At 33.9% G+C, this 18,510-nt stretch overlaps 1 protein-coding gene across 1 annotated transcript in view; it reads left to right on the top strand.

Moving 5' to 3' along the window:
- Tmprss15 (transmembrane protease, serine 15) overlaps positions 1–18,510 on the top strand; it is a 92,380-nt gene that overhangs the window by 64,231 nt on the left and 9,639 nt on the right. Inside the window, exons 19-23 of the mRNA XM_013031018.1 lie at positions 5,551–5,646; positions 8,787–8,836; positions 9,027–9,201; positions 16,424–16,605; positions 17,809–17,904. Coding sequence (XP_012886472.1) covers positions 5,551–5,646; positions 8,787–8,836; positions 9,027–9,201; positions 16,424–16,605; positions 17,809–17,904 — 599 coding nt within the window. The remainder of the gene's footprint in view (positions 1–5,550; positions 5,647–8,786; positions 8,837–9,026; positions 9,202–16,423; positions 16,606–17,808; positions 17,905–18,510) is intronic.

The raw sequence follows: 18,510 nt of genomic DNA, 5'->3' as shown, positions 1-18,510 counted from the left end.
GAAACTGTCAGATGCTAATCTGTCACATCAAGTAAAATTCTGGTGAACTGGTATTGACTCCAGGTTCCTATTTCCATAATAATTTTACTAGAATAGTGACTTCAGAGGGGTAGGGTTCTAGGAAGTCCTGTGGTTCCACTGTCAAAATTGCCATTACATCTCAGGAGCTGATTTATAGACTCAGTTGAAAGATGAAGCTGAACAGATTGGTACTTTGACTATATTTCTAAATAGGTTCACCCAAATAGCCTGAAAATTTGCCCAGGAAATTACTAAGCAGAAGAATTTTTTTGGTTTTTTTTTGTTGTTGTTCCATTGAGATTTGTGAATTCTTACTCAATTGATTTCTGAAGGATGTATGGTATTCAGAGGAATTCATTGTTCACAAAACAAAAATTGGTCAAGACTTTTCTTTGAAAATAGTTTTTTTAGTGAGTATGAAAGAAGTATATTGGATGATATTAAAATGCTGATTCCTGCAGTTGCATGCCAGAATTAACTAGAACGGAAGTATAAATCTTTATTATATTTTAATAGTACATAATGTAAATATATCATTTTCATTACAGCAGAGTCAGAAATACAAAGATTAGCCATGATATTTTGTCTCATCCATGAATGAAAAAAAAAACAATTTTTGACTTACCCATATGTGCATATAGACAAATAGGGAATTAAAACATATTGAGATAAATACAAGACTATAGGAGAACCTAATTCAATATGGGCATATCAGGGAAGCTGAGTGTAAGCTGAGTAGATGAAAATCGACTCTATACAACCGTGTACTGTTTATTTACAGGTTTTTCTTTTTCCCAGCTAGTGAGTTTCACTGACCTCATTTTCTATGGATCACAGTCCTTCGAGCTGAAGACAGGGATGAGAGCTAGGTTTCTTAGTGTGTATAAAACAACTAGTGCACCCCCCACTGCCTTACATACAGTGGTTTTGATGAAGGCCAGGTATTTGTTTTCTTCTCAAACAAGTCAGGGTAATTTATGCCAAGACCTTCAATCTTTGTCCATGTGCTTGCTTATTAAAGTCTCCTTAGTGCTCTAATAAAGGAAAGAAAGTTATAACCTTAATGAGAATTGGTCTAGACTGGTAGATGCTAACTGAAAGAAAACTCAATGTGTTTAAATGATATGTGTTTAGCATAGTGGAAAGTAACTTAGGAGTTAACTTATTATAAAGGCATTGTAGTCTCTCAAGATTATTTATGCAGATGAAGTATGAGCTACAATTCCCTGCAGATTCTCATAAATCATATGAGGCAGATTTCATCAGTCTTTCTTTTTCTTATCTATTAAGCATTTAATTCCATCCCATTTATAGCATGCATAAGTAAAAAGTATTTTGAATAACATTTTATGTCTTTTATCAAAGTATGAAAAAAATTTAATCTGATGGAAAAATAAAGGCAGAGAAACTTAAAGTGATGATTTTTACACAATATTTTCTAGGAAAGAACACTGTACTGTTCCTAACCCAGCATAGGAGAAATTTACTTGATTTTCCATTTAAAAATTAGGAGGTCAGCAGCTATTTAAAAACTTCACAAAATTTCAAAAATACTAATGTACTAAGATAAGTAATTATTTGAATCCTCCTAATCCTATAGGAAATTGGGGTTAATTTTTAAATTCCAATATACTTCTGCACCATATTACTTTATATATAAAATATATCAATTTGATCTTGTTCGCAAACCCAAATTTAAAAAAAAATGAAATTACTTCAATGCTTGTCCATTTCAGAGTGTTTTGAAAATACTGGGAGAGAGTAAAATATTGTTTTAAGTTTTTCAAATAAATAAAAAGAAATAATGTATCTGTTATAATAGGCTACCAGAGAATCTATTGAACCCAGACTAAGATATAAGGTCTTTGGTTGCAATGTGAAACAGAGGTCTTTGTCTCCATGAGAGCCAGGTATACCTCACAGGGAACGCTTTCACATTTAAGGAATTCATAATCTTCATGATACTTCATGTTTGTTTTGCTCTAAGCATAGAGTTGGTGGTTTGATTTCACTTGTTCATAGAAGCAAGACAAAGAAACACCAAACAAACCCTACAGATCTAAATACTCTACCAAAATTAACTTAATCCATAGGATTGCTTCATCAATACTTAGAATTTCAGTATGAAATAATAGATAAAAAGATCAGCTGATTTCTGTATTACCCTTAATACAGTAGCTTCTACAAAGGAAGACATTGATTAGGTTAAGATAACTAATCTATGGACATTTCTTTATTTTTATGTAACTTTCCCAAACTTTTGAGGTCTGAAGTCAGAAAAATCTAAATTTAATGAATCTTATCTGCTAACAGTTACTTTAGGGCTAATAAATGGTAAGTGTACTCCCACAAATGTGCTAAATGAACAGACAGGTGTAGATGAGATGTGGTCCGTTCAATAATGATATCCCCTTACAGTGGATCTCCTAATGGGATGATTTGCTATGGAATTCCTTCAATCCACCCTCCCCCTGTCAATAAAAAGGTTCCTCCAATGTCCCACAAAATCAATCCTCTTCTTTCTCTCCAATCTGAAAAGAAAGGTCCATCCCTCTCTAAAAACCTTTTAGGCTAATCCCACCTGGAACTATTCATTACTTAAACCTTTTGGGGTGTGAAATGAGCCTATAGTGCCTGGCTGCAGTATTCACATTATTCCTTTTAGCTTTTAGTGTATCCAATGGCTTAAAACATTTCTACCTAAGCTTTTGCTTCAGGGAAGAATTCTTATCAAGCAAATGCAGTCTGAGTGACTAGACAAAGGAGAGAAAACCTGAGAATGACCTCAGAAGAGAGGCAGAAGATTTAACACCATGCAAGGAGGCCTTAGGCTATCATTTGTGCTCCCTGTAGAATTCATTTATATTTTTATATTCCAACTATGACCTAAAAATAATAATGTCTGTCTATATAGTCTCCTTTTTTCATATAGAATAAAGTTTTTCTGAAGTCAGGAGAACCCTTTGAGGATATATTACCCATAAACATGGGAATCAGGGTTTAAAACAAGTTCCAGGAGGCTTTAATACATTAACAAGGTAATACTATGTGTTGTTTCTATGCTATACTAAATTTTTACCGATTTAGATAGTTATGTAAGTGGACAATAGCATTAGATAAACCTTCAGATCTTGCCATTTTTTTAATTTAGAAAATGGACACTTTAGCTGTATTCTTTGCAGAATGCCTCTCTAAAATCTAGTAACAATTCTCTTCGAAGAAATGAAAATGGGAGCCAAAAGGACATCAACTGAATAATTACAGAACTTTATGTAAAATAGCCTCTCTTCAATTTGCTGAATATCCGTTGTTCATAAATATGTTGATTTCATCTAAAATAATCATATAAAATCACTAATAACCATCCTTTCATAGTGCACACCAGTAGTAGATATATGATGCTTAAATCAACATGCCAGAAATATATGTTTAATGGAAAATTTTAATAAAGGAGCATCTTGAAGATGTTCCCCATTTAGTCTCAAGTGCTGTAGAACAGATAATCAGTTAACTAGAAATCACTACAGAATAAAAATGTCTGGTGCCTTAGACAAGTAGAAAAGAAAATCTTGTATTTGGCTAGGATGGGAGTTTTCCGATACTAGTAGACACGAGAACCACCCAGAAAGCTTGTTGAAACACAGATTTCTGGACTCTTTCCCAGAGTTTCTGACTCTAGTGGTCTTAGAAGGTTGGAGAATGTTGAGTGCAATTACTGTAAGAATGTGCAATGGAAAAGCAGGACATAGAAAACTACCTAGAAGAATGTTTACTTTATGGCAGACGTTCAGTAGAATATGGATGCTGGGAATGTGATCAAACACATCAACAAGAAGCATTGTCTAAAATGGAGATTGGAAAGTGACTGTAGTCCACCAGCTTTGCCCCCACAGTAACAAAGGATACTTTTCAGTTCTAACTACAGGACACACTCTCTCTCTCTCTCTCACACACACACACACACACACACACACATATGGTGGTAACATATTTGAACTAGAATCTCCCAATTACTAACCAAATGGTCTTCCACTTAAACTAGATGACTAGCCCTTTTTGTTTTAAATTTTCATATAGGGTCTCATATATTTGGCCAGGGCTGGCCTCAAACTTTAATCCTCTTATCTCTGCCTGTGCATACCTTGGTTTACAAATGTGTATGCAACAACATCCCTGTTGACTCATTAACCTTTGTACCAAGGAGGGTCTCAATCCATGAACCTCTTATCTTTTCCTCCAAAATAGCTGGGATTATTTATAGTTTTAGAATTCCCATACTTTTTTAAGTCAAGATTTGTGTGATAACCACAAGTTGTACCAATGGCAAAATTCAAAATGCCTTAAAACCTGTTTGAGGCTCATTGTCTCTTCTATAATGTATGTGTCATTAGGTATCACAGGACAACATTGGTAAATTCCTCATGACGTCAGTGAAACATCCTTGCACTTCTAAATATTCTTCTGCCCTTTAAGGACTTCCAGACTAATGTGTTTTCTAAGCATTAGCAAATATATGTAACATATTTTCTAGGAAGGAAGGAAGGAAGGAAGGAAGGAAGGAAGGAAGGCAGGCAGGCATTGAAAATGTTCCTCCCTGCTCTTTTCTTCTTATTGATCATAAAGTCATTTAGTTTTCCTTGAAATTTTTCTATACACAAATAACAAAACATCTATGTTGACACTAACATTGTCTACACTTTACTGAGAGCTGAAATCATTGGGTCTTCTTTTGAAAAGGCAACATATGGGTGCTTCAAAAGATAAGACCTTCATAATCTTACTGTTTAACAGTAGAAAAAAGTCTCAGTCTAAGTTTAAGAAAAATGGGATAATTAAGAAAAACCTTCTATTAGGATTCACACCTGAGAATGTGGACATATCAGATTTTTGCATAGGTGATTTCATACCCTTGGTCAGTAGCAAGGGCCTTCTTCATCCCATTATGCTCATCCATTGATCTTTTCAGATCCAGAGGATATGTTCCTAAGAGCAATCATACAGTTTCCACCTTGTAAAATTAGAGTTTGGAATTAGACTGAAATTGAATGAAATACCAAGTAATTTTTGAAAAATAAACACAAAATATGTAGTTCTTAGGGAACATGTATTTTTTATTGTGAAAATATCGTAGAGAGGGGTTACAATTACATGGGCAAGATAATGAGTACATTTCTTATCAAGTATTGTTGCCTCCTCCTTTGTTTCCCCTTCCCATCCCTTCCGATCTCTCCCCCCCATACCCCCAAAGTTATAAAGTTCATTTTTCGACATAACAACTTGTACATCTCATTATTGCAATGGCTCCACTTGTATCCCTATTTAAATTATATATATATATATATATATATATATTACATAATCTGCACCATCTTTTTAGATGGCAAAATGTTTGAAAATAGATACTACAATGTTCATCTGCTTATATGAAATTTCATTTCTTTCTGTGCTACTTTATGACAAAACTAAAACAACATAGCTTGTGAGTCTTTAACTGTATATGTTTTAACACGTATCTTCCTCCACTTCCAGGAGTGGAAACTCATCAATGCCTATATTCTCAACCCGAGGTGGACCATTTGTAAAATTAAGCAAAGCACCTAATAGCAGTTTAATACTAACTCCCAGGTGAGTCCTAAAATCTGTTCTTAGACGAGGATTTTTAGATGTTCATATTTTATAGAACTGTAAGAATTACAAAAGAAAAAGAAGAAATTTAAAACTATTCAATTGAATTCAATCGAAGTTCAATTAAATTACTCCATAAATCTCAACAACAACAACAAAAAATAAGGCCAGCTTATACTGATATCACTATTATAATTATTGCAGAGATAATTTTTAGGTTCTATTTTCTGTGAAAACTGGTTGTTTTTAAAATACCCCTGCACTCCTGGTTTCAATAAAAAATAAGTAAAAGAATCTTTCAACTGTGAAAATCTAATGACTCACAATTCCCACTTTTATATTTCTGTCACATGACAGACACTGTGGTAAGAACATTTTAGTATTAATTTAAAATATATTGAAAGTTCTACAAGTTAGATAATACTGATAACACCACAAATATGAGGAAAGGAAAGCCTGAGTTTGATAAGTGACTTCTACAAGTTCTCAAAGCTTATAGCCAAATTACACATTTAAACCCAAGTCTACTTCTACCCAAAACATTCTATTTCTTTTCTTTAATGTCCTGAAAGTAACAGTTCACTTTAAATAGTAATTTTATAAGCCAAGCGCTGGTGGCTCATGCCTGTAATCCTAGCTACTTAAGAGGCTGACATTTGAGTATCGTGATTCAAAGCTAACCCAGGCAGGAAACCCCATGAAACTATTATCTCCAGTGAACTACCAGAAAACGGGAAGTGGTGCTTGGCTCAAGCGCTAGCCTTGAGATGAAGAGCTGAGGGACAGTGCCAGGCCCAGAGTTCAAGCCCTACAACTGACAAAAATAAATAAATAGTAATTCTATAAAGAAAATAAATCAAGATGCATGAATTTTCCAACCAGACTAAATGCCAGAGTAACCCATCCATTTATATCACACTTTTTTATATCATACTTTTTTATACCATTGGGCCAAGAGAAAGACAAAATCATGATGTTGCCATTCTGGATACTAGGGGTAACCTTACTCTGGCTACAGAATCCATTGTAAGGACGGTGATACTATTTCTCTCCAACTCCCATAAATAAATCTTGGCAAAATAAGTTCCACTCCTCAATCTGCCTAGAGAGTAAGCACCATATTTCTCTATATTCCTGAGTCACTGAAGGCATAAGATTGTGTACAACACACTGTGAAATTGTTAACTTGCATTGAATTTTCTAGTTACTAATAGTTAACTATTTCTGAGCTTGATACCAAAGGAAACACTGTTTAGTCCGAGAATATTGAAAATGTCTTAAAGATGACCATTTTGAATACTCTAAATGCACAGTTTCTATGAAACTTGAAAATAGACTAGGAAGCATCAAGAAATTACTTCTTACTCAAATACAAGTGTGTATCAGCAGTGAAATTAATTTACACACCTATGGATACTATGGATATATAATGATATATCTATATCTATGTCTATATGTGTTCTTGTGGTCAATAAAATATGAGTACATGTCCTTTTATGTCTATTGAAATCATTAAAGAAACCAGACAAAACTGATGAATATGATTTCAAATACTTTGTCATTTCATGTTCCTGCATCAATGAATCTTTTTGACTGAGCCTATATTGTTTGTTTTTTTATTCTCTTACTTTTCTCAAAGTTAAAGCACCTAAAAGTGAGAAAAAAATAAATAGTGGTAAGTAAATAGGTGTAAATCATTGAAGTTATGGATATATGTTATAAGTGTGTTTTAATATGCCCAAGATGTGCTGTAGCTGTATTAGGAAGTGGTATGGTCAAGTACTATAATTTCTTATGTTACACTGATCTCTAGTGGTTAGATGGTATAACACATTATGAAAATGTCTTTTATTCATTCAAAACAGAATGGGTAGTTTTGAAAAGAAATAGTATTCACATTTTTAATAAATAATGAGTTCGTTAGTCACTTATTTTATAAGTGCTGTGTTCAAGAGCAGAACTTGTGATTTATTCATCATTCATCATTCCCAGAATGAAACACAGAGCCTCATTCCTAGTGCTCCTCGGAGAATACTTTGCCAGAGGGAATATCAAGACATATTCTGGAGGTGTATTTTCTTACCCGTTTCACTTTCCACTGTTTCAGATGCCTAGACTCAAACACAGTCTAAAAGTATTCAATGGAAATTCCAGAAATAGGCAAGTCATAACTATTAAATTAGGTCCCAGTCTGAACAGAGACTCAGACCTCATTTTACCTCTTAGAGGAGTGAGTTAGTTGTTCTTTGTGCCCCACATTCACAGTGAATCTCTCCTTCGGTGACATGGACTACAATATTTTAATGATTGTTAGCAAGCCTTATTTCACTTAATAAATGCCCTTCAAAGAAAGTAGTAGTTATGCAGTATTTCCTATATGTGAAAAGCAGAAAGTCACAATAAGCAAAGAAAAAACTGTCATATAGTTAGGTCCTAAAATCTGTGATCTACACTCATCATAAAGTTTTTAATCCATGAATTGTAAACAATAAAAGTTTTATTTTTTCTGAAACAGTCCAAACTATATATATATATATGACTACAATGTGCAATAGATACTCCACTGCAACATTAAAATGTAGGGTTTAATGGCATTAAATGTAGGGTTTAGTATGGTGTGTGGTTTTCAGGCATAAGGTAGACATCTTAGAACCTGTTTTCCATTAAGCAGGACCTATTAGCTCAGAAAATAAGACATGCAATGTTAGTTCAAGCAAAATAGCAAATATAGCAAAATATCTATCACTGACCAAATGTTTACTATGTATAAGGCACTATAATCATTGCATTGAAAATACTACTTTTAATCTTCATAAAATTTAAATACATTATGTACTATTACCTCCATTTTGTGGATTAGGAAACTGAGTTTCAAGAATACTGAGGAACTTATCCTAAACCACAGGAAAAGTAAGTGGTAGTAAGAATGTAAAATCATTACTACTTATCGTTACAGTATGGCATTTTCTTCTGTGCATGTTAGCTTACTTATATTTTATGTATTGTCATATATGAAATAGATATTTTGATATATACCATTAAAGTCCATTTAAGTAAAGATAAATAAGATAATTTGCACTATACATTACATTAAATATCAAGTGCACAAATTTTGAAATGTAATTGTTTTTCTATTATAGTCAACAGTGCTTTCAAGATTCTTTGATTCACTTGCAATGTAACCATAAATGTAAGTAAACCTTTTGATCACTTTCTCTGTTGTTTTTTTTTTTGGTCACATTCTCTTTAAAGCTTCAATTTAAAATCCTATATAGAGATTTTTGTCACCTGTACTTTTCTTTTATCGTCATTCAATTCTCATGATCCAAAGAAATATCCTCCAAGTAAAACAGATATTCTTTCTTCAATTATATTAATAGCATGTGGTAGAAAGCTGGTGACTCCAGAAGTCAGCCCAAAAGTTGTTGGAGGAAGCAACGCAGAAGCCGGAGCCTGGCCGTGGCTCACTGCCCTGTATTACAGAGACCAGCTTGTCTGCGGTGCGTCTCTTGTAAGCAGAGAGTGGTTGGTGTCTGCCGCACACTGTGTATATGGGTGAGTGTGGGGTCAGAGGTCTTTTATCCATCAAGGTTGTCATCGAAGAAACTGCTATGCCTTTCTCATTTCTCATTCTAATGAGAAATATTTCTACATTCTAATGATAAAGTTTCAATAACTTTTCCCTACAGTCACAGATAAAAATGAGCGCTATCAAAAATTACTCTTCATTTGTTACATATATCAAGTGTGTATCAAGTATCACATATACCAACTCTCCTACCCACACAGCATTGGAAGTTTTACCACGTAACAAAGTGGATATTTGTGTTGCTTTTGTTTGTCTGCTTTTCTGAGAAATGATCTAACTGTCTAGCTCTAGTTGACTGAAGACTTTTTACGTAGCGCAGTCTGTCTTGGCACTCATCATCTTCCTACACCGGTCACTCCAACTGCTGGAATTTCAGAACATTTTTTAAACGTCAGAATTAATATTTATCACACAAATTATGCTTATTATCACTTAATTAGGCTAATGTTTATTGTTGACAAACTTTTAACACTGAAAAGTGTACATAGAAAGCCTCCTTGTTAACAATTTTGTGCATTCTAGAAGTTTAAGTACATTTTTTGTGAATCGAAATACTTCACTACATCTCAGGTTAGACTTGTTAAATAAAATGTATTACAGTTCATTTTCATAATGAAATAGGGCCAAATGCATACAGAATCCTAGGACTTCATTCTCCATTTTAAAATCAGCCTGTCTTCACTCAGTGCCACATGGAGGAATAGAGACCATGAAGAAGAGCAAAGCAAAGGGAGAAATTGTCATGGGCTCAGAAATATGGTCAGTATCTCCTTTCATATGACATAGAACATTCCGTTATTTCTAAGTCATTTCAAGAAATACAAGCTTCCTCATTCGGTGTTTATGAGTGTAAGGAGGACTTAATTCCTGCTTCTGATTTAGCAAGTAATGCCCTAGAGATTTTTGCTTGTGCAGTTTAGTTTTGCCTCCAAGCGTGAAGCCAGAAGCCAGTCTCTAAAGATTTGTGTGTGCTCAGACGTAGGGCAGACAGCTGCAGTCAACCAAGTGACAAAATTTTAACTCTTCCAACTAATATAGACAAAGAAGGTGGCAATACATGTAAAGACAAGTAATCGTTAGAGCCAAAGAGTTGTCATCGTTTTAGAGAAGATAGGGAAAAACACAGAGAATGAGCATGGAAGGGTTGAATTGACACCTAAACATCTAATAGAACAGAATGAGAATAAAGCCAAAAACCAAATCCTAGGACTCTGGTGAGACAGCATCCTTGGCCAGATATCATGTTGGTCAGTAGACTGATCAATGGAGCTATCCCAGCTCTCATTCCATGATATCATTCTCTGATATTATGTATTAGGTGCTAAAACTCAGTGATTGAATTATAGTCTCTCATAGTAAATATGCACCCTCTTGACTTTGCTGCCTCCTGAAAAGTATCTGCTATCTGTTTTTAGTCATACCATAAGAAATACCGACACAAGGCATCTTCTCCTCCCCTGTTAACTAGGACTGTATTGCTTATCTACCCATATCCTCACACTGGGTAACATCAGTATCATTTCTGTGCTATAAGTAAAAGATATTTCTAGCTACAGAGTTAGTCTTTTCTAGTGTACATAGGTAGGCATTAGTCAATTAAATTTATCTCGAACTTGGTAAACTCTTTGATGTTTGATGTTCTTCCTGAACATCTATTATCTGAATGTCAGCCACACTTGTAGCAATACTAATGAAATCCTTTAATTAGCTGCCTACAAACGTATTTTTTATAAGTCAGTGATAATAATATCAAATCTTTTTAAACTATACATTCATGAAGGAAACAGAGGCAGTTTAATTAAAACAAGTGTCCAATCATGTAACACATAAAACATCTTCAAATAACTTCAGTTCAAACATAAATGAACAAAGGTAAGCTACATTAAAATTATGATGAGTTCAAAATTATCCTTACATTGAACTTGATGATCCTTTACTACTCATAGAATTATAACTTTTCTCTATTTACCCAATGTTTTGTGCATTGACTTCCTGTCTTTAGCAAATAAAAAACTTCTGATAAAATGTTTACACACTTTGATTTTAAAATATTTTAACTAGTATTAGAATACTGTCTGTTATTTGTCATCTGAAAACCTAATTGTATAGTAAAAACTTTAATTTCCTGATAAAAAGAATAGCCCCTATCAATCATTTTGTGACATGTACAACACACAGGGTTTGTCTTCATGACAAACATATTCTAGAGTTTTAACTAGCAGATGGTTGCATTGTCCTCTTATCTCAGATCTTAGTGTCTGGAGTCCTGTTTGCACCTTAAGAGCTGTGATTCTAGATGATATTTTTTTTAAAAAATCCTTACTTTGTTCTTTTATTCCCTTAGTTGCCCCCTTTAAAATCTTGAAAGAAGAATTTAGAAAATTACGGGGCAACTTTCCTGTGACTTCAAGTGCAAAGGTGATGTTGAGCCAAAGGTCAAATTTTTGATCCCATAAACTTGATTGAGTTCACATGAGATTACAGACTAGGCAATTTAGTATCTAAGTCTCAATCTCTTGATCTATAGAGGGACCAGGAAGATATATACCCTATAGGATGATTATCCCAACAAAACTAAGATGCCTTTGAGTATTATGAATGATGTAAGTATGAAATAAAATGTTATTTCCATTCTTACATAGGAGAGCAGGAGAAAAAATCTGAGTGTTGTTCAATAAAGAGTCAACAGATTTATTTTCTGAACTTTTTATATTGATCCACTACCACTGATATAAAAATGTAAGAAAAGTAAAATGCTGAAATATATAATCTTATATGTGTTATAGCTGAGATACAGTAAGAGATTCACACTGCTATTTATAGCTTAGTACTAAAATAAGCTGATGCATCTAATATAACTTCAGAAAATAACTTTTTAAGCAATTCAACACGGATTATAAAATAGTCTTACATAGCTGATACTACACTAACAGTTGAAAATTTGAGATTCTTCTGAATGCCTCAACATTAGAAGATCATTTTAATATATTTGCTTATATATAAAATATAAATATATAGTATATATTTATTTATATAAATATAATATGTACTTGTATATAAAGTATAAAATCATGTGTGCAATGTCATTTCTCTGTTTCTTATCAACCTAGTCTATGATTTTAAGGAATTAAGATGATTATGTCCTTCTGCTTATAGTAATACTATAGTAGTATTCTAAGTTTATAGAACATTTTTCAGATTTAAAAGATGAACAGCTGAGAATAGCGCTCAGTGGTAGAGCCCATGGCTGATATGCATGAGCCCCTAGATTTGATCCTGAGCACTTTCCTCTAAAAGTCTCCTTTTGAAGGATAGACTTTTAGAATTTATATCTTTCTGATAGATGTTTAATCAATTTGCAACCTTTGTTTTCTCTTCAAATATATTCAGATGTGTTCTGAAAGTCTCCTTTGGTCTATTTCCTTGACACATTCTAACAACTATTTTCACAACACACTTTTTTTAAAAAAGCAGATAAAATAACCAATCTGCTTTGCTTTCCTTTTCTAGAAGTTTCAGTATCAGATCTATGAAGTATCTCACCATCTGGAATCACACTGCTGAACCAACCCTCTTTTCTTAACTTCGCATAACCACGTGTGATAGTGTGAATTACCACACAGCTCCAAGGCAGTGTGCATGGCCATAGGTCTCCTCAGTCCTTCCTGAGCTTGGGTTGCTCCCTGCATGAAGTCAAGTGATATTTCCTAAGTACTTAACCTGTGCTAAACATTAATCTAAGTTTTCAGAATTATAATACCGCCCATACCAGCTGAATCCTTTTCTTGATAATGTTTATATTACAGGTTAAGGCAGAAAAACTTCAAATAAGTATTTGAGGGAAAGATAAGTACAAAAATGAAGCATGAAATTAGTATAAACAGTAGGAGAGTGATGGGAGCCCGGGGCGGGGGGGGGGGGGGGGGTTGATCTTCTCCATTCATTGAAGAGGTTGTCTTTTCTATAGTATATGTATTGGCTCCACTGTCAAAATGGTAGTTGACAGATGATAGTTGAGTGGTTTTATTTCAGAGTCATTTGTCTTTTCCACATGTCTTCTTCCTCACAGCTTCTTTCTTTTTCTCTACATATTAGGATCATTATTTTTTTGCTAGCAAAGGGAAGATACAGGTGAAATGTAGCAAAATTCAAGCCACCTTTGTGTATACCAGAAGATACTCTATATCTGCTGTATTTATCATCAGGCTATACAGCATGCCTACCCATATATGCCCACATTTTCCCCACACCCGTCTGTCCTGTGGGTCTTCTTTACTAGAATGTACATTCTTTCAGACAAGATGTTTTAAACTTATTGAGTCTCTTTCCTTCATCAAAAATCGTATCCTTGAAGAATTTTTCCCGTTTCTCAGTTTTTGGTAATTGATAAAAGATTTCCCTGTGTCCAGTAACCACATCATGATTAAATACCAGTTCTCGAGAACGAAATGAAGATTATGAATATAAATATTTTGTCTTCAGTGGTTCATAAATCTGAGAAACATTGACTATAACCTTTGTGTTCTCCACTTACATCCACTTAGAAAAGACTCAGGAATGACAAGAGGCAGCAAATACAGAGTGGAGGAAGATCAGACACAGAAAACTGTCAGCAATATTTGGAGGAGAAATGTGAATAGTGATTTTCCTAACCATGTACTACTTAAACTGGTGCTGAAGCAAAAGACACATAAAAGAGATGTTATTTTCCAAGCAGCATCATAACAATCTTTAAGAATATGTCAAATTAACCTTGTAAATTATATTTAATTAGGCCAGTAGCTTGAAGCATTTGTACTTAATCTTCACAGTTCATGATTTGTGTATTGTATTCTAATGAAGACTTTAAAATAATGTGAGGCACTGATGATTTCTTCACTATGTGTTACCTGCAGGCTCTCTCATAGCAGTAATTATAATGATTAAATCTCAGATGAAATATAGTACTTACAAATTAGTTAAGAATTTGGGAGCTTATCTATTCTTTCCTTTGAGTTGTTTTAATCCAACAATGATTTAAATCTATAGCAAGTAAGCCACACATGCCCATCTAAACTAAAGGACAAATTCTGAAGAAAATTAAGTATAAAAACATGTAAGCAGAAATTTTACTTATTTTTCGTAATAATAGATATTATATATGTGTATATAGAGATATATACACTCTCTTAATTCCAAAGCACAATCTGTATAAAGGTCTTCTATCCCTTCAACAAATATTGGCTAATATTACTGAGAGAAAAAATTTACTCTCATAAAAATTCTGTGCAGAAATACAAATATATATCAGTGTGATATGTGAGTTATATAATTATAAATAAATAAAATTAAGTACAAAGTAAGACACGCATGAGGTAGTAATTTTAGGATTAGTTTACTGCAAATACCAAGCAAATTATGAATTAAATGTTGAATTGGAACACCAGCCTTTGAAATAGTGTAAGTACATGTTATTTATCTGTCATCACAGGCAGGTAATCAAGTGAAATTAAGACAGCTGAGATTTAGAAAATAAAATGAGTACATGATAGGCAGAAAAGGAAATTCAGAGGTAGCACAAAAAGGGAAAGATTTCACTTTATTTAAAGAAGGCCCTGGTGGATATGGAATACCTGGGAATAGGGAGGGCAGAGTGTAATCAGGTTAACTGCAATTATCAGGGTGCCCAGTGTGACTGAAATACTGAATCCTCTGTCCTAAAACTGGGAAAGCAAGGCCTCTTGAGAAGCAAACAGGCCTTGTGCTATACCATAATACTCTCCTCCTAGCATCTGGGACACCACCAGAGCTGCCACAAGAGCTGGGAGCAGGATGTCATGCCCTACCTGGGCCCAGATAACCAAAACCAGGCATGGTGCTCCCTTCTTTTTGCCACTTCCTCAATTCCCTCTTTTCAGTTCTCACTTCCTCCCAGGGAACCCTGCCTAGAACTGTTATGAGACTCCTCCCCCCACTCCCACACACACACCTGGGATTCTACCCACCTTCTCAGTCTTTTCACTCAGTTTTCACTTTCTCCCACAGAACCCTGTCCAAGACAGTATGGGCCCCAGATCTGGCTTAAGTGCAGGCTTGTTAGTCAGGCTTAGCTCCTGCCTACCCATGTCTGCCCACGCCAATGAAAGCAAACCAGTATACAGGGCAGATAGTATGGTTATTAGTGGATGTTCATTGAGTATTGAGATATTCATTAGATTAACTGATAACTGTTATTTGACCAAATATCCAATACAGGAAAGAAAACAAAGGGCGGGATTAAAAGATAAACAGATGGAAAGTAACTTCATGCATTTGAAGGTACCCTGAACTTTAACATTCTAAACACCACATTAAACTAAACATCTGCAACTGCTAAGACTCAAAATCATCAATACTTCTCACTATAATTGTAGACATTGGATTTTGATTTCTTTGTGGATATGATTTAATTGGCTTAATTCCAGTTGTTCACTGGTAATTCCTTAGCATGAAGCTATTGTAGGCCAATAATATATTTGGGTGTCTTTGTGCATTTTCAAATTATAATATATTACCCAAGTTCTTCTGTCTTACAACACCTATGCTATCCATTACAAGTATATTATCCATAGGCCAACATTGAGTAAGGAAATTATTCAAGTAAGTACCATGATAGGGTTAGCCCTCTAAATAGAAAAACTCCCCTGAACTTCCTTTGAGTATCATTTTAAATACAGCAGAAGCTTGATAAAAAAAACTTAGACTATAATCACAAGAGTAGGATGTAATCAAATATAAATTTCAAACTACATTGTATATTGCTATAAGTGTAGTGTCTTAATTGGAAAATATTTTTATAATTGCCTGGTGGTCTAGTCCAGAAAGACATCAAACCACAGTGGAAGAAGAAGAGAAAGCAGGTTTCCTTTCTATCTGAAATTATTCCAGTTGGTTCTGAGATAAAGCCAGAGTAGAGAATCACATGCTAAAATTGGAGATCAAGAGATTGACATGTTAAAGATTATCATTAGTTAAGACTTTTTCCATAAATTTGCCCTATTTTATTGTCAGTTAAAAATAATAAACAAATATTTTGAAGAATTCTTAGTAGAAATATAAGAATATTATAGAACAGGCAAGCATAGTTTTAAATTCGTATATAAGATGTGATCAGATAACTAGCTGTTTTGACCATAGAGTTTCTCATCTTTCCTTATTTACCAACTGCAGGAGAAATGTAGATCCATCGAGGTGGAAAGCATTCTTAGGCCTGCATATGAAATCAAATCTAACTTCTCCTCATATAGTAACCCGGTTGATAGATCAAATTGTCATAAACCCTCATTACAATAAACGGACGAAGAACAATGATATTGCCATGATGCATCTTGAATTTAAGGTGAATTACACAGGTAAAAATGAAATGATTTTCATTATCTTATCTGCATAAATTGCTCCAAAAGAAGAGTAGAAATATTATCAGTATGAGTTCATTACTACTTCATAAAATTGGATGATCTGTTATAGAACTCTTTGTAACTTATATGGAATTGGTGTGTGCAGAGCATTAAATTACCTTCATGGAAGTATTTAAATCTAGACATCTGGAAAGGACGTGTAGAATAAAACTCTTAGATCTCTCCATATTAGCACAAAGAAAGATGTCATAATATTACACATGTCCTCTCCATTTTTTACACAATAGTAAGGTGAGTCTATCTACCAGGAAGGATATGGTAAGATATAATCGGAGAGAACAGTATAAAGATAAAGATTGATTTAAGTGAACCTTATGGGAGAACTTATAATACTACCAGAACAGTAAAAGAATGACTTCCTCTAAATTCTTGGAAAATGTGCAAGAATTCACATGAGAAAGTCAACTTTGTTCCAAAAGATTCTGCTCAATCCTAGGTTTTACTTTGAAATGTTTTCCAATGCCCAGTTCGAAGAGAGTGCTGCCCTCTTTGTTTGCCTGAAGTTACTTTGTACACGTATTACAGAACTTATCAAAATAGACTATTGCTTTGGTTACTAGTATAGCCCAGACTTTGAGGATTAGCACGGTATCCTAATTTTTGTGTCTTCTCTATGTTTTTATGGTAGTGGGGGCTTACTGAACTCCAAGCCACTTATAAATTGATACACAGGGCCTTTAAAGGCAGTGGGCAATGTCAATGCCACTATACAAGACCTGTAAGATAACTTCTTTTAATGTGGAGATAATTGGAGACAAATGTTAAGAATGTCTGCATGATTTTAATACTGAAAAAAGCCTAACCAAGAGTTCACAGTATTGACTCTACTTATGATTATCATGATTGAAAAGTCTAATATAAGTGAATAACTCCTGACCCAAGAAACTCCACATCACAAAAGGCAGAGGACACAATGTATAGTATTAATAAAGGACATCAGTGACATCCAAAAAATGGTCAAAGAAGGGTTGTTCTAAAATACCTTTGTTTCTTGGTATCTAAAAGGTGTTTGCATTAAGAGGAAATATAAAAGTACAAGCTTTATAGAGTAAATTTTGAAGTGATTGACTTTTAAAATGGGTTAAAATGTGTATGTGTATGTAATTGTTTTTGTTCATTCATCTTGCTTTTTTCCAGATTATATACAACCTATTTGTTTACCAGAAGAAAATCAAGTTTTTCTTCCAGGAAGGAATTGTTCTATTGCTGGCTGGGGAACAGTTGTACATCAAGGTAAATGATTGGATTTGAAAGAAGGGAAAAATGCATGCTGGTGGGACACATGATATTGGAAATCCTGGGAATATTTTTAACATTTTGGCAACTTATACTCTAACAATTTTGCCACACCTCCCAAAACCTTTGCCAGGCTTAGATTAATATTTTATTTTATAAGCATTTCTAGATTACATAGAAAATATTATAAAAGTATAACCATTGAAAAGAACTCAAGTATCAATTTAATGTTTAATTGTAAGTACATATAAGCATTCTGAGAAATAGAAAAGATGTATCTATTGAAATGAATCTAACTCAAAGTTACCAAAATTAATTTTACAAAGTTCATGGGTTAAGTCTTATCAAAAGTCAAGTTTGCTTCACTTCAGTAGGAATGAATGATCCCAAAAAACAACAAATAAAAAGTTCTGGTGAACGTAGGGTTTCTCCTTTCCATCCTGTAATGTTTTCAGTGTCTGTTCTGACTCCAAGGTCTTTGATCCATTTGGAGTTGATCTAGTGCAGGGTGATATATAAGGATCTAGCTATAGTTTTCTACATGTAGTTAACCAATTTTGCCAGCACCATTTACTGAAGAGGCTGTTTTTCTTCCATTCTATT

The sequence above is a fragment of the Dipodomys ordii genome, unplaced genomic scaffold (assembly GCF_000151885.1).
Source record: "Dipodomys ordii isolate 6190 unplaced genomic scaffold, Dord_2.0 Scaffold136, whole genome shotgun sequence".
Lineage (NCBI taxonomy): Eukaryota > Metazoa > Chordata > Mammalia > Rodentia > Heteromyidae > Dipodomys > Dipodomys ordii.
This window is presented reverse-complemented; position numbering and strand designations above follow the sequence as displayed.